Source organism: Sander lucioperca, chromosome 8 (genome assembly GCF_008315115.2).
Source record: "Sander lucioperca isolate FBNREF2018 chromosome 8, SLUC_FBN_1.2, whole genome shotgun sequence".
NCBI lineage: Eukaryota > Metazoa > Chordata > Actinopteri > Perciformes > Percidae > Sander > Sander lucioperca.
In genome coordinates this window covers 28091503-28117918 of record NC_050180.1, presented here as the reverse complement: position 1 = coordinate 28117918, position 26416 = coordinate 28091503, and the positions used below count along the sequence as shown (strand labels likewise).

The 26416-nt window shown below is 41.9% G+C and overlaps 1 protein-coding gene across 1 annotated transcript; it reads left to right on the top strand.

The window, feature by feature from the left end:
• The first annotated feature begins 5567 nt into the window (after nt 1-5567).
• LOC116043825 (TCDD-inducible poly(ADP-ribose) polymerase) lies at nt 5568-25729 on the top strand. Its single transcript, XM_036004232.1, has 7 exons — nt 5568-5898; nt 6963-8009; nt 16291-16480; nt 17438-17625; nt 20879-21172; nt 22659-22916; nt 24252-25729. The coding sequence occupies exons 2-7, from the start codon at nt 6988-6990 to the stop codon at nt 24439-24441; spliced, it is 2142 nt and encodes a 713-aa protein (XP_035860125.1). The 5' UTR covers nt 5568-5898; nt 6963-6987; the 3' UTR covers nt 24442-25729.
• Nucleotides 25730-26416: the final 687 nt, after the last annotated feature.

The window sequence follows — 26416 nt, the reverse complement described above, 5'->3', positions numbered from 1 at the left end:
CCACTTTGAGAGCCAGAGCTTGCCTTTGATCAACATACATTGTCAAGGCACACTGGGTGACCTGTATGTGTGTGTGTGTGTGTGTGTGTGTGTGTGTGTGTGTGTGTGTGTGTGTGTGTGTGTGTGTATGTGTGTGTGTGTGTGTGTGTGTGTGTGTGTGTGTGTGTGTGTTTGGGTAAGGGAGAGAGACAGAAGTTTGGTTGGGGTGGGAGGTCCTAACTTGAAGTGCCGGATATTGTTGCGCTACTTCCTGCCCTCTAAGCCTTGACCCGGGGAAGCATGGCCAAAGAGCCTTTTGTTTAGCTGACCCTCAACCTCTCCTCTGCCCCTCCCCATCTCCCTTTCCCCTCTTTCTTTCTTCTTTACCTTTTTTCCCTCTCTCCTTGAACCTCAGACATACACTAATGCCAAACTCTTGGAATTGATCATCAAAGAGACCACCAGAGAACACACACACACACACACACACACACACACACACACACACACACACACACACACACACATGCATTCCTGTTATGTTGCCATAGCAGCAGAGATCCCTGATACCAAACTTTGAACCCTGTATGCGAGTAGGTCATTCTTACCTTTAGGGGTTCACTCAAACAGATCAGATGTGACACTGAGACAGTTCCTTCTAAAGGTTAATGTATGGTTAGAAACTTGAAAAGTCTTATGAAAAGGTAACATGCATTATACACTGTGACATTTTCACGACAAAAAAGGTGAATAAACTATGATCAGCAGTAGCGGCGTGGCGTCAGGGATGGTGTTGATTGGTCCACCACTTTGGTTGGAGTGTATTAGTGCTTATTAGTTAATGTGAGCATGCTAACATGCTAATCTAATGGTGAACATAGTAAACACCATACCTGCTAAACATCAGCATGTTAGCATTGCCATTGTGGGCATGTTACCATGCTGCAGTAGCATTTGGCTTAAAACACAGTTGTTCCTTGCTTACAGTAATCATGTGCGTAGTTATAGCACTGTCATTAACATTAATTCATATATTAAAAACTGAGGCTGCTTGAATGCAGTTTATACATATCTTACTGTAATGTACCTCCACTGCATCCCTGGTTGCCAGCACACACATGTCAACAGTGTGAAGCCCTAATACACATGCTACTACATGTAACTCAGCTGTAAAAGTGTGCGAGGGCACCAAGTTCACTATGTAAGAAACTTAATGTCTGCAATCTGAGGCACACGTCTGCAGACAACACATGCAGGAATGCATGTGCAAAACCAATCTCATGCGCACACACACAAACACTAAATCTAGTTGGTATCCACTCAGTCTAACTAAACTAGCATGCTTGTCAAAGCTATTCTAGTTATTTCAGGTTACATACTGTTGTCAGAGAGAGAGAGAGAGAGAGAGAGAGAAAGCGAGAGAGAGAGAGAGAGAGAGAGAGAGAACATTTATAGGTAGCCTGACTGGTTAGATCACAAAGAGAATAATATCTGTGTGTGTGTGTGTGTGTGTGTGTGTGTGTGTGTGTGTGTGTGTGTGTGTGTGTGTGTGTGTGAGACAGTAGTGTGCAGACTGATCCCGAGCTATGTTAAAGGAAGGTTCAATAGATGTGAGACATTCTTTGTGCTCCTTTATACTGCAGCAGTGAAAGGAGCCTCGTAATGGGTTAGCACCACCACAGAGTGTTCCCTCCAGCACGTCAGACCATTAACATCCCATTCAACCATTTTGGTCACCTGGTTACATCATCTCATTGGCTTTTTTTTTCTTTCAAAAATGTGCCTTTTGTGCCTTTAGACAAATGACATTGTCTCTCAAAAGTAGATTTAGTTGTTTGGAAAAAAATATCTTTCTTATCTATCTTTCTCCCTGGTGTTTCCTGTTTTGTTTGCATGTGTGCAATTGTAACACAGTACACAAAGATTTCCTCAAATACCTCTGGGTGCATATTAAGTAAGGTTTTTTTTTTTGGTGCCTTCTTTATCGTTTGAGGAAAATTGCGCAGCAAAATGTAAACATACTTGTAAATGGAAAGAAATAGACATTGTACATCAGGTCTGTCTGGGTACATACAGGTCGCTCACAAGTGATGTTACCGTCTCTCTGTAAAAGGTTTGCATTTAAAACTCGTTCATTCAGATTGTTTGACAGTTTGACTGTGTAGATGCAGATATGGATTAACGCTGCATGCAACACAAAGCAGGTGTTGATTTCATTGAACCAATGACCTAGAAATGTATGGTTTAGATTCCAAGCAATCACTGTAAGACAAGTATATGCATGCATGTTTTAATGTTCTGTTTAGCCCGACTGTTTTTGTCTCTTTCGACTTATGCATATCTCTTCTCCTGTTGGTACTACACACAATTTTCCATGTGTTGTGTTATGTCTTTGGCTGGAATAAAAGAGTGGGAAAATAAATCATTAAAAATATCTAACTACCGTCATTTAGCATTATTGACAGGATTTTCCCAGTACTCTTGTGGCTATTTCATCCAGCCCGTGAAACTCCTTTATTTTTATGGTGTTTCATCGCACAAAACTAGTCATAACACTCAGCACAGCTCAAAGGTGGTATAAAATGCATACAAAACCAGTTTCAATCTGAAAGAATGGAACAAGCTGTGTCGCTGACTCACAAAATAAAGCACCTGCTATGGGCGTTGAAAGTTACACATATCAGGAACTTTAGTCATATAAAGCCAATAGTTTCAGGTCACTCACGCTGCTTTCTGTTATATCAGTGAAGCCTACCAGTGGTGGAGGAAGTATTCAGATTATTTACTTACTTACAACAATGTACACTTACTCCATTACAATTTCTGCATTGATTGTTGCTTGATTAAAGGCTAAGAACTAGCAGCCAAATGTACTTAAAGTACTTAGTATGCCAAATGGTATAATGTTTGATACTTTCCACCTGTAAAGCCTACACAACACATAGTTGTGTAAAATAAAGAAATTTACTCAATATAAATTCACATGAAAAGGACAAAATGACTGGCCATAATGACAATAATTATACAGCGAGACTTTCATCGTTGTTTATGGCACTCATAGGTTCCATTGCCAATCCGACACCAATTACCTCAATAAAATGTTTCATGTTTCCATGCTGTGGAACCATTTTTTTTCGTAAAACAGGCGTGTCAAGGCTGAAGGCCTGTCACCAGTGTAAACTGATCTGCCTCCAGTAATTGTATTATGTGCAGGCATGTGAACAGATAAGATTCAGAGGGTGGGGGCTGAAACGCGGCACCTTTACCCTGCCACTTACAAAGACCCACCCAAATGTCCTTTCATGTGTTTTTGGTCTGAGAATGAGTTTACTGTCTGTTTTATTCAGGACTGTGCGTTGTCGCCATGGGTGTAAAAACACACCTAAGTTTCGACCCTGCTTTCTGACCTTTGCCCTTCTTTTCAAGGAAGTGAGTGGACAGAAATTTACCCACAGGGAACGATGAAGCATCAGTACAAGTACATTTTTACTCCAAGTCCAAGCATGATTCTGTATTTGTGAGTTTATCTAAATTTTTCCCAAATAAATACTCTATACTCCCAGTACAGATACTGATACACTCTATGGAACATTGTGTGTTTTTTTAATCTCCAATAATATGACAATAGTATTTCTGTAATGTTTCTTTAGGCTTTTACACTTCATAACAGAACTCCTTCCCAGCTGTATGAAAGGATCATCACGGTACTTGTTGTTTCATGTGTTAAGATCACTCAGTAATTTTTGTAAGAAAGCAAGCGAGCTGCAGTTGGCAGGCAGGTATCTCTTTTATAGGGCGTCCTCTCAGACAAGTCAAAACTTGAACAATAGGACGTCGTTATGCATGTCAGCCGAGGTGGAATGCTGGAGATCTGTCGGTATGCAACCAGGCAATTACTCTCACATACGTCAGCTCTCCCATGTCTTCAACAGCAAGCCTGTAATTTCCCAATTACTAACCCTCATTGGAACTGCTTTGACTGCATCAGTGTTTGTCTTGAAGAAAGTTTCAGACATTTCTGTTCATCTCTGACCTCTTGAACTGCAGCCTGTGGCCTGCACATGGAAAATGTATAATTTAAAAACTGTGCACAGATCTGTTGGTGGTTTGTGGGTGTTAAAATGGTTTGCGTGTACAGTAAATAACTGTGAAACAGTATGAGAAGAGTTGCCCTTTTCACCTTTGTCATTAAAGTTTAGTGGATTAATGGTGGGAGATGTTAAAAGATACACAAGCTTGAATAGTGTGGAGGGGGTGATTAATAGGTAATTAATGTCGTGAATAGCGTATTAAATTTGGTGTTCCCTCCATAGTGGCTCCCACATGGATACTGAGGGTGGCTTTAATTTCTTTTGTTTCACTTTCTAAAACAATAGGAAAAAGTAGAAGACTGACAGTTTCATCTTACTGTTATTTGTTATAGAGACAAACTCTTCACTAAACCTTAATGGTTTAAATGCTTGATTCAGTATAGATGTAGAGGTTCTGATAAAAACTAGTTTTGGAAATCTGTCTCTAATTCCTGTTGAAAGGGAATAATAGAGAACAGCTTGTGACACACCAGGCCTATCTTTAAAGCAACTTATCTGAATGTCACATAGGTAGTGCTTTTTGGAAACAGATTGCATAAAATGATAACTCTAGCCACACCAAGCATGTTAATTTATATACAAGAATGTAATCTGACGTGTACAACTAAGTGGCAAGTTTGCATTTTGTGCTTAGAGACCAGCCCTTTCGAGAAACCCTCGCTTGAGAAACTGTTTGGTTGAGCAGGCTTGTCCGCACACAACGAAACTTAAGCCGGAAGGCAGTGCAGCACAGCAGGTTCTCAAAGAACTACTTCTGGTAAAACAGGGAGGAGAGGGAAGCTGACTAAACGCACAGTCAGTAAACATTTCACTCCCGTATGGAAATGTGTCTGATCAGCTGCACAGAACAGAGTCAAGTTTCCTTAAATAAACCAACTAAGCATAAGAAAATTACTCATTCTCTTTTGCTTTTAGTATGATTATAATTATGTCAATACGTCTCATGTTTAGTCTCATCTGCTGTGATCCATCCAAATGTTTCCAATGCAGTTTCACTTCTTTACAAGAACTGTCATGAGAGGAGTACGGTAATATTCATCAAGACTTAACAAAACATTTGAGTTAACACATTTTGATAGTGACTCAAACTAATGGTTACTGGTCCAGTGTAGGAGAAGTGGTTGTTTTTGTGTTCTTTGTGCGAGCTTTATTTAATATAAACTTGGTGACAGTGTGCATAAAGCACCTAGGGGGGTCTGTAGGGACCCAGTCATTTTTTTGGTATGTCAAATTAATTAATCTGACATGATGGCTAGAAATAGCTTTACATTGTAGGCCTACTGATACATTTAGGCCTACTTTACTGACCTAAAATGAAATGCATGCGTTTTGCTGGAAGTGGAGTAGGCTAATTTGTATTTCTTGTCTTTAAGCCCTTTGCGTCCAGTTTGCTTTTTTTAGAGTCCCTATGCAGCTTCTTCCGATCACCACCAGACGACTCTCTCCCTCCCCCCTCTCTGTGAAGCGAAGCTCCGCCTGTGACCAGGTTACGGGGCGGGGCCTGGCTGTGCGGAGCCGGGAGGCAGGCAGAGAGTCTTTCACCACAGCTGTGCTCCTCCGCTCTTTGTCAGTCTCTGCTTCTTTCCTGCGTTTTTCTATCCGGTAGAAGGATACAAAGAGACGGGACAGACAGCATGAAATAGAGACATAGCACGAGATCGGCGGAGGAGGTAGAGGGACACGAGAAATCTAACCGGACTACAGTCTAGTCCAGACACGGATACTATTATCTTCAGACTGGATACAGAGATCCGCCGATGTACGCACTGGGTTTTAACCACCAAAGAGTGTCGAAACCAGAGGGAGAGTGCCGGACTATATCGCGCAGGTAGGCTTTTGCCGTCTTGTTGTGTCAGAGAAATGTAGAAAGGGTATTTGTTTTTTCCTAAATCGGCTCTTGGAAAGCGGCGCTATAACAAATCACCCTGCCTGTCGCCTACTGCAGTGCTTCAGTGTTTGGTTTTTAAAAGCTTTTCAACTCCGCGGCCCGCACAGCTCCCGGGTCTGCTGAAGAAGTGTTTGTTAACGAGAGGAAAGCTGTCGTAGCGACGTGGTGAAATAAAGCTCCTGGGTGCCCCATTTTTTTGGCTATCTTTTCGCTGCTCCGCCGCAGTGCCTTGTGTGTGTGTGTGTGTGTGTGTGTGTGTGTGCGTGTGTGTCTCGACTGTAGCCTACGTGCAAACTTGCTCGGGCAACGATGTGTAAGCGGCACGTAGACTGCAAGGGCCGCGTATCGGACTCCCGTGATCAAAATATATCGTCCCGAGAGAGAGAGGTTTTGTTACATGATGATTTTATCGCTCCTGCTCGGAGACACAGCTGTAATTGCTGGCATGAGTCAAAGGCAAAGTCCGTTTATAGCCTACCCGCTATGCACATTTTTATACAATTAATCTGAAACTGGTGACTCTGTGCTCAAGTTCCCTACAGCAGGATTAGGTAATATTTTTTCCGCTTCAATTAGCCTACTGGCTGCAAAAAGCTGCGTGAACCCGTCTCCCCTTTCCAAACGAGAAGAACAATCTGTAACATTCATAGGCTATGGGTTTATAATAGGTTTGTGTCAGCTGATCTTTGTTGGGGCTGTCGCTGTGTAATTCCTGTTAATTATAAGGTTACTAATTAGCCTATTTCTGCAGGGTCATTATTAATTTTGTCGGAAGGGTTGTTATATAAGTTTCGTTTCAGCAGATAGCCTATAGAGAGGGGTTTCCTTTCCAGGAAGGGAAAGATGAGTTTTCATAGTTATTTTTTGCAGCCCAAGCAACCTATTAATCATCACTTTATGCGCCAGGATGACTTCACATTGGAAACTAAGATTATACGATTTTATAGGTGTTATCTTTGATGACTACCTCTTTCTTTCTCTCTCTTTCTTTCTCTTTCTCCCAGGACTGTCGGGATTTAGGAGGGGATCATGGATAAAACTTTGCACATTCTCCAGAAATCCGTAGACGGTGTACCGACTAGGATCTCCCTGGATATGAGTTTAAATATGGACGAAGGGGAAGATTTCACTGAACAGCAGATAGTGGGGCTCCCGGACAAAATACCTCTGGTGAAACCTTATTTCAAAAAGAAGCCGAGGAAATTGGACGCCAAATGCCTCCACCGCGCCTTGGAGGATCCCATACTGACCACTTTACTTAGCACGGATGCGCTGGTGTCCGGGGATGGGGTGTTTGTTCCCCGGAACCAGCCGGGCCGGACTCCGGGCAACCTGTGCGCAGCGGCCGTGGTAAAACAGAACTGTAGGGGCCAAGTGTGTCTCAAAAACCCGGGAGCTGCGGCCGACCCCACAGCTGGGGCAGGAGTACCGGGATTAATGACCCGGGACGGTGATGTGGAAATAGCCGATACTACTGCGGAGCTGGAGGAGACTGAGCGGCGAGGGGAGCGACCCAAAATCACGGACCCTACCCCCGACAGCTGCTGCTTTCAACCGAAACCTGGCCTCAGGGCGGTCGTGAGCACAGTGACAATAACTCCCCCCGGCGGGGATATACCTCCCACAGTTGCACCCCAGGCTCTTCACCAGGGGGAGATCATCAAAAGCAATGGCCTCTTAACCTCTGAGGCTCAAAACCTTTCAGTCAAAGACTGCACCGGCGTCCAGGACCCCCTCCTCCTGCAGCCTGACAAAGGAGTGCTATTTCAGGATAAAAGTGAAGAGGCCTCCCTGGACTTGGTTTTTGAGCTGCTCACCCAGCTCCAGTATCACACTCACCAGTCAGACTCAGTGGACATCTGTGTGGATTTCCTCCAAGGACAGTGTGTATATGGCAATGACTGTGCCCACCACCACACTGTCCTACCCTACCACTGGCAGATCCGCAGGACCAATAATCAGACGTGGCAGAGCATAGCAGACGACTCCCAGGAACAGCTGGAGAGACTGTACTGCAACCCTGACAATGAGCAAGTCAGGCTCAAGTTTCAGTAAGTATCCTTCTATAGTGGTTACTGCAACCTGCAGGCTGTTTTATTCTGTATTGTGTATATTGTATGGCCTGTGGACAGAAACAGGATCTCTATGTGGAGGGAAGCAGTAACAGGGTATTTCTGTAATTCTGTTTTGGATCTGTAGGCTACCTGTGGGCAGAGGGTTAATTCACTTTCAATTCAATCAATTCCAAATAGGAACTGAAAACATAGTTCATGCACTTGTGGGATATTTCTGTTTATTCTGAACAACACTTATATATTATTTATAATAAATCTCAATAAATATGGATAGATCTTTAATAACATTGTAGCAGAACTATTTTAAACCAAAATACTCTTACCGGATCAATAGTTATAAAAAAAGAAGTATAGTAGTGCATTTCACCAACACTAGTATATTGTAATGTCATAAGAACTGCTAAAAAGGCTACTGTGTGGTAAATTGATAAATACATTGTTGCCATGTCACAAGTACCTATGAATTAACAATTTTTTACACTTGTGACATGGCAACAATGGTGCAGTAAGCTGATAGGCTGCTTGTGAATGATAAGCACTTCTGTTTCGGTGTGTTGGAAACAGTAGAACTCGGCATGAGCTTCCTCTTTGGTTTCACCACCAGTGACAAACTGAAAACTTTAACTCTACAGCTGTTCTATAGCCTACATGTGTGGCTTATGAACTGCAGCCAAGTGAATGTGCATGTATGGCTGTTATTTTCACAGTTAGGGTGAACCCTAACCCTTAACATCCTAAATGTGGTCTATTAATGCATGTGTGAAAGTGTGTATTCGTCATTTTATCTTGTGTGTGTGTGTGTGTGTGTTTTGGCCTTCACGTGTCTAGTTAATGTGTACCTGACATGCATCTTTATTTGAACTATCATATCAGCTACCGTGCCCTTGTGTAGTCATAGCACTCCAGCTCCCAGCCCTGATATTGGTAATATATTTCCCGTATTTTTCCCTGCTCCCACTACTCACCCTGTAATTGGCTGGAGCACCGAGACTTTACAGCACTCATGACAGAAAGCTATGAACTTCTATGACCCTCAGTGCGGTCAATGACACAGACGCACTTGGCAGCTTCTCTTCTTCCCTCGGTCATAGACATGCACACCACCGTGTATACTCACACACACACTGCTTGGCACGCAGACGCTCCCACGAATCTGCTGCACAAAGAAGCTCAGTGGCTTGCAGTGCTCACACGCACGCCTTTTAGCAGACAGAGATAAACTTCTCTTTCACTCTCTCACACACCCACATAGATACACATGCATGCAAGCACTTGGCAAGCCCCAGTGAGGTGACATAAAGGAGCATGTACGGCTTCCTATGTAACTGTACTGTATGGAGGAACATTCACACACAAGCAATCACGCACAATGAGTACATCTACATGGGCGCTGTTCACCTTTTTCTAAACACAGGTTGCTTATCTGTTTATTCTGTTTATATTCCAGTTTACTATATTAGTGACTGAAGATGTCCCCTCCACAGTAGCCCACATGACAAAGTCCGAGTCCCACCTTCCTATCTTATCCCATGATGTCATGTTACTATGTCCATGAAAATATATACCAACCAATATATTGCCAGCAAGCTGTTCTTTTTCTGGTGTCAGACATATTTTCTTCTGTACCGTTTAGGGCTGCGACTATTGATTGTTTTCCTTATCGATTAATCTGTCAAATATTTTCTCAATTAATTATTTGGTCTGAAGCGCTTTTCACAATCACAGTTTATGAAAGCCAAATTTGACGTCTTCTAATGTCTGGTTTGTGTTTACTATCACATAAGTTAAAGAAAAGCCGCAAATCCTCAACAATTAAGACGCTGGGACCAGAGAGCGTTTGGTATTTTTGTTTGAGAAATAAATTTGGATAAACCAAGTATCAAAATGAATCAACTTACTTTTTCAGCCTGTTGTTCTAGTAGCAATTACAGTTGCAGAAAGTGAACATTGTCAAGTAGTTGATACTAGTAGTCATACTTATCGGTTGATTAAGGTGTAAACACGCCTTTACGGCAACTTAAGGTTTAAACTACCACATTTAACTATTTTATGTTCACTTCAAGTATGATCTCATAATGTAATCAGGAAACACTGTCTTCGTCACATTATTGTCTGAATCGGGTTAAAAGTGCAGTCTGTATAAACATAGTCTTTATGCTATTATACCCTCAAACTATCAACCACGTCCACATCATCAGGTCTTTCATGATTAACTGAGCCCTTTGAGCGGCCATGTGTGTTTGTCCTTGTTTATGTCAGTGTGGACACCACACACACACACACACACACACACACACACACACACACACACTACATCTACTTACTGCGCATGCACTACACACGGGTTTGCGTGTGCACACAAAGATTTGTATGTGTGTTCAACTTGTTGACTCATGTTTTCAACTGAAACTATGCAAAGTGCATATAGCTCCACAAACAGGATATGCACCTGGTGGTGTCAACCCAAATTCTTCAGAGGCCTTTTGAGTCTGTTGCACTCTCGCACAGTCAGAAAGGACCATCTGGCTCACTTGACTGAAAATATGATAGAAAATAGAAATGCCAGAATAATTTACCATATGTTGAAGTTTTTCTAACCCTGACCCTAAAACAGGTTTGACTGTTTTAGAATGGTAGATTGAAAACCTAACACAAAACATTTGACATGACGTAAAACCTTTTCATTCCTGATACACATGACATTTCTGACAAATAACACTCCCATGTTTGGGGTTTTTTGTGTTTAGCCATTCATCCACAGTAAGTAAACACTGGCTAATTTCTTGTTGTGTAGGGTGTTGTTTAAAAAAAAAAAAGTGTTATCGGATTCCAATCCAGTGTTTATTTACACCACAGGTTAGGACTTAATATAGATGGTTAAGCTGCCTCCGGTGGACGTGAATGTTATTAAATTGTTTGTTTGGGGCTCTTAAGAGCTGATCAGGTGATGAGAGCCAAACAGGAAAGTCCATAAACTGCATAGCGTTCAAACTGTTCTGGTTATTCAGTGCTCAGTTCAGTCATTTACTCAAAGCTTTGCGTTGTACTGGGTGCGTGTGAGAGCTCTTTTGATACGGTTCTTTAGAGACGCAATCCAGCCTGTCTTTTTCTGCACGCAAGTACACACACACGGCGAAGGCATCACCGTGGTTACCACAGCTAAATGATAACATTGTTAGTGATCTAAAGAGCAGCAGATGACTTAACAAGCTCTACTGTCGGTATGGCAACACAGGCATGATCTGCCATCTGCCCTGTGTGTGTGTTAGGAGGACAGGGAGTGGACAGACAAGAAAACGATTGAGCGTTTTTGTGTGTCTGCATCTGATTATGTCCTGTACGGTCTATTGTAGCGTATGTGTGTTCTGCGCTGAGCTGTTCCCATGTGTGTATGATCCATAGCACAGGTTAATCCCATCCATATGATAAACAGGAATGGAAGTCGGGCTAATCCGCCTTAGTCATGAACCTAGCAGTAAGGAGGAATGTCATAGTCATCGCTTCTAAAAGTTATACTGTGATAATCTTCAACTGTACACTTGCTTGTAAACAGATTTATGCTGTGATGAAGTGTGTGTGTATGTGTTTTATTCCTCCATGGCTTATTTAAAGAGTAGTATGTGATGTTTGTTATTTACAGGAATAACCTATTATTATGCCAATTTCCTGTAATATCTTTGTAAGGGGAACTTGAAAAACATATTTCAGATTATCTTCGTAACCATGACTAAGCTGTGTGTGTGTGTGTGTGTGTGTGTGTGTGTGTGTCTCTCTTTTGTTGGCCAGGTGATAAAAGCCCTGCTTGTCATTAACTGACATAAAAAGTCACCGAGCACCCACCAAGGGCAGAGTGACCTGACACCACGGTGTGTGTGTGTGTGTGTGTGTGTGTGTGTGTGTGTGTGTGTGAATGAGCGTATGTTTATATCGCAGGAGAATCCATGTTACCTCATTGTGTCACGAATCAAAGAAAATCAAGACTGGTTGTGTCCATGAGAGCTTTGTTTGCATGTGGTGATTGTGCGTGTGTAAAAACAGGGCGTGTCAAGATAATCTGTGTTTGTGTGTGTGGCTATAACGTGTCAGACAGCCCATGCCATGAATCAGTCGGGCGAGGTCTAGGTCGCTCTGCCTCTTATTACTCAGAGTCTGCCTTCAACCCTCCTTTCTTTCCCCTCTCCACCTCTTCCTCCTTTTTCCTAACTGGATCTTTTGTCCTGTACATTTCCTTGTCTCACCCCTTTATTACTCCTTTTCTCTAAAGATGTGGAAATGTGTGTGTGCTTTGCCTCTGCACTCAAGCAGTATCCTCTTCTCTTTCTCAAGTGTCATTAAGTGTTATTTTTAATGTCAGACTCAGTTATCTTCCAATCTTACTCCGGTTCTTTAATGTTTTGTACACTGGAAAGAGTTTTAAAATGTCAAAGAGGGTTAAAGGACTGAGAGAGAGGACACCCTGAACTATGAGCTCAATGATGTGCTGTAGAGGAGGACGGAGACACACCCTAACAGGAACTATCCAGGACATGCAGGAGATGATGGTGAACATTTTTTCCTGTTCTCTTTGCGTTATTGACTTCATGTTGTTCACAGCCCTAAGAGCAAAAAAAAAAAAAATCAAATAAAGCACATTTAAATAGATAACTGGAAAGTGAATAGCTCTCTAACATAAGGAAATAACACTGACCCATGACATCAAGGGTGTGCGTGTGTGCCTGCCTGTGTGCGTGTGTGTGTGTGAACCCTTCGTCAGCAGATTTGGTTGACTGACTGACTTATCAAGGCGTGACTGGATGATGTTTGCGCATGTGTACATGAATCTGTCGAAAGAATGTGTGTGTGTGTGTTTGTAGGCGAGTGAGTGAGCTCTCATGTTATTTCTTTTTTTTCTAGCCTGTGACGTTCACAATAGCATGAATGATGCTGGTATGTGGGTCCTTGTGAGTGCAGCCGTGAGAAAGTTCGAAGGTGTGTGTGTGTGTGTGTGTGTGTGTGTGTGTGTGTTTGTGCTAAAGGCAGTGTGGGGGATTAACAGCCATTTTGACAGTGCAGTGAGTTTTCTTAACCTTTATTTAAGGGATAAATTTGCTGAACATGCTTTCTCTTTTCTCCAGCAACACCCTGCTCCCACATTCAGCACTGATCCACACACATTCACACCTTGGAGCTGCCCGCTGCAGGAACAGAGCCAATTTGTGCAGTTTCAACCCACATGCTTTGCTCATGGGCCTTCTTCTTTCACCTTTAGCATACAAACACTGCTCCCTAGTCAGCAGTTGTTTTTTTTCCTGTAAAACTAAAATACGTTGCTCTTTCAGTTTGCATTTTCAGTTGACTTTGATGTGTGTACCTTTGCACAAACTTGGTCGTGAAAGTGTCGACCTTGTCAGAGTGGGTGTGCCTTGCGTCTCTTTCCAACTTTTGATTGGCCTCCACTTTGAAAGCACAGAATGTCAGTGCACTTAATTTAACCGGCGGAATTTTTTTTCCGAACAGCACAAACTAGTCTGGGAGCGATGGAGGGGAAAGGACTCTGTGAAACATTTTTAAAATCATTGACTGACCTCTCTGGAGGTTTGTCTTCATCTTAGTGTGTGTGTGTGTGTGTGTGTGTGTGTGTGTGTGTAAGAGAGAGATCAACTTAATCAGTGAGTGAGGTGGGGAGGCTGCTTGTAAATGAGACAAGCAACTTAAGTTGCTCATAATAAATCCTGAAAATGTGCATCATAACACACACATGCACACACACTAACACACACACACACTAACACACACACACACACACTAACACACACACACACACACACACACACACACACACACATACAGAAGTTCTTGTCATCACAACACACCATTGCAGGCAGAAAATGTTCTCTATTGAGAGACAAAGGCAGTAAAGTGAAAGAGAAAAGGCCATCCAGGTGCATCTTGCTTTTTCAGACACATAGTACAGAGAACACATGTGTGGAGAAACAGAAAGAAGCAGTGAAACAAGAAACGGAGCAGAGAGGTGACAGAACAATTAAAAAGACCAATATGAGCAGAGGAGAACAAGCTGACTAGAGGTGAAGTAAAGGATTAACTGTTTTCAAACTTAATTTGTTTGTGCTACATTTTCAGTTTCTTGCCTTTCACTTCCTTCTATATCCCTGTCTTTTCCTGTAGTACCTATTTCTGTCATCCGTTCCATTCTAGCTCTGCCTTTTGATATTTAAATTAGATTTTTGTTCGCATGAAACCGAAACATGAGTTTTAGTTACTTAAATGCTTAAATGCTTGAATGCAGTTCAGAAATAAATAACTCGTGGACATTTGCATTATGCATCTGCCTTGTCTTTCTGGAAATCTGGTGATCTGATAATCAGTGACTCAATCCTCAGTTACTGTTTTGTTTCTGCATGTGCTTAGTGAATGAATTCTTATTTCACTTCCTCTTACAAAGATGCAGTCACAGTGTGACTTAGCTGAAACACTGACTGTAAATATAGTTATTTTGTTTCAGTTTATGTATGTTTTTGGGAAATGACTCCGCACCTTTCATTATCATCTTCCTGACCAAAACTGATGTCTGTTTGTGTATGTGTGCATGTAACCCAATATTTCACTTCTGCATGCTGTTGAACTAATAACTCAGCAGGTCCACACACTCAGCTTCTCTGTGTTTTAGATGAAACATCTAATGACTGTAATTTATTTGCTTTATTTAGAACAAACCTGAGGCACAGACATTATCAAGACACAACCCCTGCTTTACACACACACACACACACACACACACACACACACACGCACACACACACACACACCAGACACACACATTTCCAGACAGACACACACTCACCGATGTCTAACCTTTGACATGACATCCAATTAGTTTCCCGGCATAAATCAATGAGCTTATTAACACTCTCAGGCGGTCTGCATTGTTACTGTGTTTTGCAAAGTTTGCATGTATCTCTGTGTGTGGTGTACATGCATATGTGTATGGCTGTGTGTATGTGTGTGTCTGGTTCTCTGTCTGGCTGCCGTCCATGGCATAGCGTGCCAGTCTATGATGCCCACATTTATGTGAGTGGTATGTCTGACCCAGAAAGGATTTGCCAGAGGCCCTATGGAGGACTAATGTAGAGAGACGGATGCGCACACACACACACACACACACACACACACACACACACACACACACACACACACACACACACACACACACACGGGGGTTTGATCCACGCTTGTCGAGACAGAGGGAGGTTAAGGGAGGTTGTATGCATATTATAAGATTATGCGTTTCCACAATTTATTTATTTATTTACATAGCATGCTAATACTTGAGGATGTTACAAAATCATTTTTCTATTTACCTGACTGATGACTACTCGAGAAGACAAATGTCAGGATCACCAAAATGAGAGGCAAAGCTTTTGAAGGAATAGCTCGGCATTTTGGGAAATACGCTCATTTACTTTCTTGCCAAGAATTAGATGAGAAGAACAAAACTACTCGCATGTATGTACACTGAATATGATATGAAGCTACAGCCAGCAGCAGGTTAGCTTAGCTTAGCATAAAGACTAGGGGAAAACAGCTAGCATGGCTCTGTCCATAACAAAATCCCCCAATCAGAAACTCAAAAGCTAATTACTTATTAACACATAATATTTATAAACACAATATAAGCTAAGCTTACTGGCTGCTGTTGGTAGTGTCATATTTACTGTACAGACATAAGAGTTGTATCAACCTTCTCATCTAACTCTCGGCAAGAAAGTAAATAAGCAAATGTCCCCTAATTTGAACTATTCCTGTAACCATCATGCTACATAGTGAAATGGCAGAAATAGCATATTCCTTGGCAGTCTTGCTTACGTTATTCATGTTTAAATCTTGACATATTATCTTCTGTGCTGGTCTGTTTTAAAAGTAAAGATTCCAGTGTTATTCATGTTTTCAGTGTGTGTAAATATAATGTTTTGATCATGTACGTCGTGTTTCTTTCTATTCTCTGCATGTTTACATGTGACATGCAAGTCATGTAGCTGATGCTGTCATCCTGTGTGACTCCTACTGAATGAGCAATTAGAGGTTTGGTCGTCTTGCTCCAGGGCAAGTTAAATTAAGGTTTCATGGAATTATAAACTGTGACCATACAACAACAAGGTCACCGTGCCATAGCTACATGTTAGCCGCCCGTTGTTGTTTTTTTCCGCTGACTGTAGCAGTTAGTTATTTTTTTCACAATGATTTTAACTTTGTCTTTCAGGGGCCGCGTGTTTTCCCTAGACTTCGGGGCAATGCGAGTGTGTGACCTGGAATTTGACCGTGTCCGACGACTGACCACTCCTGCCAGCCCTTTACCCATACCCACAACGAACCCAAACCCCACCCCCAACTGTCAAACAGTGTGGAAGTACTACTGCAGAGACAACTTTGGCTGGAGGGAATACTCTGAGGTAAGCCACTCAGTGCAATTTTGTGTGTGTGTGTGTGTGTGTGTGTGTGTGTGTGTGTGTGTGTGTCTTTGTTTGCGTGTATTCTCCATGAACATGAGGCCAGACGCATTAACTCTGCCCACACCAATCAATTGTCTAGCCACTGTGATGGGATCGATTTAGACACACATACACACACATATACACACCTAAACACCCCTTGTGACACAGCTGTCCCCAGCTAATTTCAATTTATTTCACCAGATGACTATTTTCTATCTGTGCATAAGTGTGAGTTTGTGTGTCCTGATGATGTCGTTATCAGTTCAGCTTTTTGTTATCTACCACCATGTTATTACACCACGCTTCACTGACATTTCCCTCTCCAAACTCTAGGGTTGGGCATCGTTTGGATTTTAACGATTCTGATTCCAATTCCGATTCTTCCTTTCGATTCCGGTTCTTATCGATTATCGATTCCGATTCCTTCAGGGGTGGAGTTGAAACGGGTCACATGCCTATTTTCACAAATAAGAGGAAAGTTTTGTTTTGATTCAATGGTGGTTTGCAGTTTTACCGGGCTTTTTCAATGTAAAATAAAGCGCCACTAGAGCGCTGCTTACTGCGCTCCAAGGCTGCAACACAACAAGCGCCTGGCCACTTCAGAAACCATATTGCGCATATTAAATTGGGAAGCGATGATCGGATTTGAAACCAAATCCTCTAAACTATTCCAAACGATTCCAATAAAAAACGATTCTACTGGAATCGTAATTTTTGAAACAATTCCAAGTAGGAATCAGTTCTCGATGCCCAACCCTACCAAACTCTTTCTTCCTCCTTCCACCGTTGAATGAAAATGCAGAACAGTCAGCTGTTTAAAATGATAAACAATTCTAGTCTAATCTCTTCTTTTTCTTTGTGCTGCTCTTCCTTTTCTACATTTCTTCTTTCTCTTCCACCTCTTCTCCTCCACAGCCGGTGGTGAAGCTCATAGAGGAGGCGAGTTCGAGGGGTCTTAAGGAGGTGCGATTCATTACGCTCCAGAACCAGTATATCCTCAACATCAGGGAGGGCTTCCAGCAGAATGCCATCTTTGGGTTCAGGCGTCAGATCAAGAAGCGGCCCATGTTCATGTCCTCTGTGATGCTTACACCCCACTTACAGTAAGTAAAGACTTTTAACACTTGATTTCAATATCCCTGATGCTCTTAAAATGGATAGGAGGTAAGGACATATAGAGTCTGGATGCTACTGATCCAGAGTTGGGTTTTGTTAGCCATGCTAGCGGCGCAGCTCTAGGGATGGCAGTGTCGGTTTGTTGGTCTGTCGGTTGACCCACTATCGGGCGACTATTGGATGGATTGCAGTGAGAGTTTGTAGAGACATTCATGTTCCCCTCAGGGTGAATTGTAATAACCTTGGTGATCCTCTGACTTTTGATTTAGGTCAGCGTTTAAATTTGTTCAATACTAATTCATGATTCATACTCATTCATTCACTGTACAGTAAAAGGAGCAGCTTTAGCCTCTACGGCTAATTTCCAGCTGTAGTACCCGGCCAGCTGACAATAGACATCCTAAAATACAATGGCTAACAAATGTTTTCTAATGTTAGAAAATATTTTGTATTGTGGACATGAAGCGACGTTGTGTATAAGAACAAAGTCCTCGATTTTACATAAAGTTCCTGGCAACACATGCACACACACACACACACACACATACACTTGCAGCTGTATTCCAGATGGGTCAGTGGTAAAGTTGGTTCTTCAGCATGTGATACACTGTCGTCCTGTGGCTCTCTATGTTCTGTGAGCATCCTGAGAACAGGCAGGCACACAGAGGTCGGTCCACAATGCTAATGTCGCACTTAGGCCCGAATACTTAAAAGTTCTCTAGTGTTGCTTTAAAAGCCTCTGAACAGTGAGCTGAACTTGATACCCATATTAACACTTCAGATTTTTAGCTCAAACAGAGTCACTGGTACACAGGAGCTGTCCTGTACAGAATGAAGTGGGCCTGAACCAGATACGGAAAATTAGATAACGAGGCAAATGAGAACAAATAAGACAAGAGGTGAATAGAGAGGCGAGCGCAAACAAATAAAGAGAGTGAAAGGACATCTAGTGAGCGCCCACAATATCAAAGAAATATCCACTGACGTAATTTCAGTTGGTCTCAAATCTTATTTGTCTCACAACTTTCTTCTGAAAGGAAATACGCTGGTTTCCGGGAATTTTCATCTTTCAGCTGCCGTTTTCTGTGAAGTGATCTGCCTCACCGCACTTGCCTCAGTGATATTCCTGAAACAAGTGATACCAGATTGGAAACAAGTGGCGTCATCTCACCCCATTTGCAGAATATTTCACTTTCCTTGCCAAGCAGGCTGCTGTAGCAGTGTTCTGCCAGTGTCCCGCACAGAGCAAACTCTAGTACGAGCTGTTCTTACAGGGCCTTGACAGTCAAGAAGAGACAAAATGGAGAGCAGGAGAGGGAGAAAATTAGTTGGAGGAAGCTGGAGACAGGGAAGGAATGAAGGGAGAAAGAGACAGCAAGTGAGATAGAGAACACAGTAAGAGGAAGTGAGAGAGGTCTAAATGGTTTCCAGAGTGGGTGTACAGCAGAGTAGAGCTGTTAAGTGAAGGAGTGTGAACTGTCACTGTGGGGAGGTGGAATTTGGATCGAGGGATTTGTTCCTGGGACTTTTCATCCATTTGTAGTGATTAATTCACATTACGGGGACAAAAATGTGATTGCACAGTCAGCTTGTTTTTTTTCACGGGAATGCAGTGTCCTCCCAAGTGTGTGTGTGTGTGTGTGTGTGTGTGTGTGTCAGGAACAATCTGTGCTAGGCTTAGAGGTTGAGGTCATTAGCTTGATTGGCACCCTCTCTCCCTCCCTCCCTCTCCTTCTGTCATCTCTCTCTCTCCTGATTATGTTATTTTCAGCCATCTCTCCCTCCCCCGCTATCTGTTCTAATCTTTCTCTTTTTCACTCTTTTCTCTCCTAAACTCTATCACTCTCTTGGTATCTGTCCCTTTTCATTTCACACTTGTTTTCTGCAGCAGGCTGTGCTGTGATCTCTTCAAAGCACACGGGAATAGAGACATCGATTGCAGGGAGAGATCGAGACCGGACAGACAAGATAAGAGAGAGAGAGATGACAAAAACTGTCTCACTGACTCAGAGTCGCACTTATCACAGTCTCTTGATGACACACATGCACACTCTCTTATGGCTGATAGGGCTAACAGCATTTACACTTAGAGAGCATTAACTTGACAGCCAAATACTGTTATTGACTCAAATGCCAGACATAATAGCCTTTTTGTCGCTTTCATGACAGCTCCGCAATTGGCTTCTTTATTCTTCCCTCTCTCTTGTTCTCGTTCCTGTCTCTCCCTCACTCTGCCTCCCTGTTGTCTTGTTTGGTGTCTGGGTTTCATTTCCGCGTGGCCCTGCTGTTTTGTTTTGTCGGTGACGGCTGCTGTGGAGCTGCTCCACTCGGCAGCGTAGTGATGTCATTGTTGACAGTTGGTGGAGTATGAATAGGGCAAAGCTAAGATGTGTCAGTTCATCGCAGCGGACAGAGGTTTTGTAGAGATAGGTAGCGGGCTGTAATGTATGGCTTGTGGTTGGTTAGTTTATAGTAGGACCTGTTTAATAAGGTGCAGCAGCTAACATTTCAACATGAAGCAAACGTCTTCATCAAAGTAAACTCTTTCACTCTGTTCAAGACATTGTCATGTCTAAAATGTTAGTTGTTATAAAAGTGATTCTCTGTTTAAGCATGTTGTACTGTATGTGAAGGCCTATACAAAGGAATGGGTTATAATAATATATTCATAATATTTTTTATTTATTTATGTGGTCACCATTTTCATTTATTAGTTTTTTTTAATCTTTTGGTAAATTATACTGAAATATATTATGTATATATTCATGGTGGGAAACAAAAGTGAATGAATCGTAGGAAGTTCCTAATTTTATGGGTTTATTCCTCAAAGGGAAAATTTCTTTGTAATTTGGTAGTAATTATAGTGAGAATAAAAATAAGCTTTTAAGACAGTTATCTGTTATTTTTGTTGAGTTTATAAGAGGTTGTTGATTCCAGTAGAATTTCCTCTGGAGATCAGCTGCTGGAAATTAACGCTCCAATTAATATTAATTCATTATTGCCATATTATTCTACACGTATGTTGAATTGCATCCTTGTTAGTCGACAAATTGCTGTCCGCAATATGTTGAGCATTGACTTAAAACTTCTTGACTTCAGTAATCTATTTAAATGAATGAATTGGACTCAACGATTGTCTCCATATCCTCATCATTAGTACAACATTACATAGTTCTTTCTAGCAACCTTCCTCAGAATTCACAATTCACAAAAACATGTTTTCTATCTCTTTCTCTCTAGGACTTTAAGCGGCATCTCTTCATCTCCCCTCCCCTGTTCCTCTTCCTCCTCGTCCATGGATCTCTCAGTGTCGCATCCCCTCTCGCCGACCACCATAAACCCACCCAGCCTTTTTCCGGAAACATGGTTACCCATGACGATGAGCCAGGACTTCCTGCAGGTGCCGGTCTCACGTGAAGACCGCAGCTACCGGACAGTGTACAGCCTTTTCCACAAGACGGTTTCGGAGACCAAGTTCAGGATCCTCAAGATCCAGCGTGTACAGAACCCCTTTCTCTGGGAAAAGTACAAGAGGTGAGCCAAGGAGCGGAAGCTTTTTACTTTTTAAAGCACTTCCTCATTATTGGAGATATCGTCTGTTAATCTAACCTCATGAAGCATTTCCAATAATCGTAACCAGTAACCCTGACAACATGTGTAAATACTTTGTAAAACAGAGCACACTTTTCTGTCAGGGTTAGAAAGTTCACTGTCAGGTTTGAGTGTCTTCAATTCTTTTAGAAGCATCTTTTTAACCTTTACATGCTGTGTGGTGCAGCTGTGGCATATGACTTTGACGCATTTGGAGGTTGTTTTATTAAACGTAACTCTGCTGAACTGCTGAAATTATCACCAGCTACTATGTTAGAAGAATGGTATGATTTTAAGTGGTGGTGTGATTGTAATTTGTTTTCACAGTCAAAACATTTGACCACACTTGGAGACCTAAGATAGTATTTAGGTTACAAGCAGAGAAATAAGTCTTTCATATATATGTTTATATGGTATTATTAAGCCAAAGTGGTGCTAAAGTTGTACCAAATATTAGTGCAGTGTGGTTTCTATTGTGTTAAATTATTTGGTTTCTTTTTTTGTCCTAGTTTTACATATTTTGCTGTTGTGGCACAAAATGTATTGTTAAGCTTTCTGAGCAGATTTCTGTTCTATTTCAGTTTTAGCTGCAAATTTACTTGCAGACAGAAACATGAATAAAAAACATTTCTTAACAACAAACAGGGTGAATGAGAAACAGTGTGAGAAGAGGAAAAAAAATAAAATAGGGCAAAAGGGACCAGCTGTGTGGGACTTCGTGAGAAGGAGTCAGAGGTGGTGTGTCAACACGGCGGATGGAGAGATGTTTTTGTGAAGATTGTCTTCCTGTCACAAACACAGTGGGTTAACCGCTGTGGTTACAGCAGGGCTGGTTCTATCAGCTGTGACAGTTACACTCTCCCACACTGACTGGTACCACACGGTTTCAATATGACTGACAGTGTGTGTGTGTGTGTGTGTGTTTGTGTGTGTGCGCGCCCCCCTCACTCGGGTTATAACAGGGAAGCTGTAACTGTGTGTGCGTGCGTGCGTGCGTGCGTGAGATGCATGCAGTGTCCGTCTGTCAGGTCACAAGCTGCGTGGTCATGGGAGGTCACGCCCGGGTCACAGCCTCTCTGGCTCGAAACGCTTTCACCTCCGCATGCCTGATTGATCTGCTCACATCAAACAAGCTGTGTGTGTGAATGAGTGTGTGTTGCTCAAGAAACGGATTAGGCTCAATGTTCTTATCCGGTTTAGAGCAAACAAGGCTGTCACAACATCACAACTTTTGAATAGGAAAAGCAGGACTGCTCCCAGCTGTATACTAATTCAACATCTGAGTGATGATCTGTTTGGGTCTCTTCCCATAAAGAATGAAGAGTACAGAATTTATTATTTTATTATATTTTGCCAGGTTAAAATGAAGAAATAATAAGCTATAAACACAAAAACAAAGCTCACCTTCTGTCTCTCTCTGCTCCAACAGGAAGAAGGAGTACATGTCCCGTCGTATGTCAGAGATGGACCGGCTGCTGAGCGAGCGCCACCTCTTCCACGGCACCTCGGCCGACGTGGTGGAGGGCATCTGCAAGCACAACTTTGACCCCCGAGTCTGCGGCAAACACGCCACTATGTTTGGCCAGGGCTCATACTTTGCCCGCAAGGCTGTCTACTCCCACAACTTCTCCAAGCGCTCACCCAAAGGAGTCCACTGCATGTTCCTGGCCAAAGTGCTCACTGGCAGGTATGTGTGGGTGCTGTAGTTCATAAGTTGATAGTTGGGGATGTGTGTGTCTTTGATTATAGATTGGATTTTTCATGTCTCTGTTGCAACTTAATCACTGCAAAAAATGCTTCATTAGAGGATGGTGATATGGATTAAATGTTTTATCACAGTATTTGTAATTTTATATCGCAATTGGTGATATATATATATATATATATATATATATATATATATATATATAGTACATTTTTAGAACATTCAAATATGTGTTAAAATAAATAATTTGTCTGGTTTTGGCTAATGCAGCAAATTAAATATTTAAAAAGTCAACGTATTTCCTAAATATGAATAAATAAATCCAGTATTGCCATAAAGCAGTCCTGCCCATTCATGTACAACTTTGCCAGCAATGCAACCATAAACGAAATATACATATTTAAATTGTTTGAGTCGTCTCACAGTATTTCTCTCAATGTATTTAATGTGAGATTGAGCCTCAACATTTCTTAATATTACTGGCATAGGATGTTTAATTCTTCTTTGTATCAGTGGTATATCTCAACTAGGACATCATGATTTGATGTGATGTGTTAGCTGGAAGTGACATAGTTTGGTGAATACTAAATTGAGGCTTTATGTGTCCAGTTTTTATTGGGGTTACATGTTTTAGTGCCTTTGCGTAAACAACATCCCTTTCTGATCTTATCACTATCTTAGTATTAATTCTTTCAACATAAATTCACAGAATATATCAGCATTAATTTGGATCATGGAAATCCAGAGGTTCTTTTCCATAGACCATCATTCAGTCATGCTATGTGTCATGCTACTCCAATTGCTTAAAATGCAAGTCAAATCTAGAGCCTCACATGGAAAACAGCTGATTTGGCTGAACCCATCATACATCAACAGCTTTGATATGGTGCAGCAGACTGTTCTGTCTGAAACTATATCTGGCAAACAGACTGTTTAGCGTCGCTACCCACCAACTTTGTCTGTAGCTGGAAATGTTCTTATTTAAATTTGTTTTATTTATGACCCCAGAGAAAGTGGAACAAAGATTGATGGATTACGGGTCTTTAGGGTTTGACGTCAATATTTAAGAGATGAAAAAAAAAACAGGTTACAATGTGCTGGCTCATTTTATAAAATTACAGTACATTCAATTCATGCACTTAAGAGTTTTCTTTTAGATGGTACATTCATCTTCTGTAACTCCAGACTTGCAGAGCTGAATGGAAATGTGTTATATAACACAAATGCAAAGACCATTGCTTTCCAGTTTACACTCTGTAGTATATTCCCGACCACATAACTAACCTTCTCTCTGTCCTCTTTGTTGTGTTTATACAGGTTTACTGTAGGAAATCCCTCCATGCGACGACCTCCACCCATCAATCTTCGTGACCCCTCCAGTGACCTTTATGACTCCTGTGTGGACAACTGGGTGGACCCTCAGATCTATGTCATCTTCAACGATGACCAGAGCTACCCTTACTTTATCATTCACTATGAGGAAGTACCCGGCACTGTCGCCGTCTAAGCCCTGGATCAGCCCTGGGTCTGTCTGTATTTGCAAATACTTACTCATAGTTTGTTTTAGTCTGTTGAGGTGCCAGATGGGTGGAGTTTGCCACTTACGATAAAAGGTACACGTTCAGACCAGTAACAAGCTTAAATTTACTTTAGAGTACTTGATGGCTCTTGCTTTATTCAACTTTAACGGAATCACTTTGCCAGACTAAACTTCACCTTACATCTGCTGCTCTATACAGGTTGAAACAGTCTAAGAGATGTTTGCAAATACTTTGATTAAGGTCTGCAGTCAACTCGATCCAGCCAGACTGGACTGCAGTAAAGAACAACAGACTGGTCTGGAACAGATTAAACTGGACAAAACTGGACTAGCAAAGGACAACACCTGTTTCATTCAGTGTTCAGAGGTGGATGACAACTGACAACAGCTGCGACCCTAACTGACTTGACTGGACTCATATACCATACTTTTTTATCTAGTATGAACAGGAGCCTATTGATGATCACAACAGGATTGTATGAACAGGAGCCTAGTGATGATCACAACAGGATTGTATGATCTGGAGCAGATGCAAGAAAAACCAAACCTAGTCCTCATATAGTTTTGACGTAGTCGTATGGCTGTACATTAACTCAACTCCACATCAGGACAAATGCTGTAGTAGACAGTTAGCGTCCTGCCAGTACTGTGAATGACCAACTGGCTGAATTATTTGGAGGAAGAAGCAACCAACCAATCAGACGCTTCCATAGAGAAACCATGGCGACACTGACCCCGTCATTCTCTTACGATAATCATTGTATGTGTTTACCCAGCCTCTGGCCCTTGTGTTTTTTTCAAGTCTATGTGCTGCGTGTTTGAATCTTTTAGTTTAGTGGAAATGAATCTTGTGGCCTCTTCAAACAGACAACGGACGTGAGTTTCAGTGGGACTTTTACAAATGGACATCCACAGGAAACCTCCCGGCAGAGGTTTCACATGAAGCCAGTTCTGTACTCGGTTTGCGTTTTTGCCTTTGCATCCACCACATTATTTCCTTGCGGGGGGGGTTTGAACAGTGGACAGTTTCATGCTGAGACTCGGCAGCGCTATAGCATTTTGTCAACAAACCACCCTGAAGCTCATCTCTCTTGGACCGCTCTCTCGCTCAGAGACAGTAGACATGTTTTATTAAGACAAACTGTACAGACGTTCTCTTTGTTTATATTTGAACTGTGTGCCTTTTGTTCATAAAAAAATTATTTATGTTAGTTTAATGTAACATTGATTAAATAAAGAAACTAAAAGAAAAAGAAAGACGAATTGGTGAACTTATGCTTTATTCAAATCATGTCGAGTCAGATTTATTAGTAATGTAAGGGTAATGGTGTTTTGTTAACCTCCATCCTAGACATTCCTGTAAACATAAGACCAATCAGCACTCTCCAAAGACTCTCAACGTGGGATCTGTGAAGGACGTTTAATTGGGTCACAGTACAATTAGCATAATACAGACTTCATTCATTAGAAACGTATTTAGAGAATGCATAAAGCAGGTATTATAAAGCCAGTTGTTTCTGAAAAGAGTTAAACTAATAGTTTGAAATATGCTTATTCGCTTGCTTGCCGAGAGTCAGATGAGAAGATGTTCTTATCCAGAGCAATAAATCAAATAAGCGTAGAAATGTGTAGTAATTGCGTCAAAGAACTTCCGGCCAATACAATGTGCAGTAAGAATAGTAGTTGTTCTGCTTAGTATAACTGTCAGCCATATGCTGTTGGCTGCACCGCTGGTCTCAATAAGAGCTGCGTCATATTTCAGCGGTTTTGAGGAGTTCATCTGATTATTTGTTCAGAGAGAGAGAATTCACCCTAGCTCAGCCCTCCCTCTGTCTGCCACCTCCCCAGGCTCTCCTTCCCCCACATCCCCAGCAGTGTATTATCTGAGCGCCATGTCTAATGCGGTCCAGAGGGAGGCTAGCGGAGGTAGCTGTCTGTCCCA

Bases quoted from the DNA above. Each gene is read 5' to 3' on its own strand.
- LOC116043825 (XM_036004232.1), top strand. From the start codon at position 6,988: ATGGATAAAACTTTGCACATTCTCCAGAAATCCGTAGACGGTGTACCG. The intron at 16,481-17,437 runs GTAAGCCACTCA...TCTCCTCCACAG, and splicing joins GCTGGAGGGAATACTCTGAG to CCGGTGGTGAAGCTCATAGA. The intron at 17,626-20,878 runs GTAAGTAAAGAC...CTTTCTCTCTAG, and splicing joins ATGCTTACACCCCACTTACA to GACTTTAAGCGGCATCTCTT.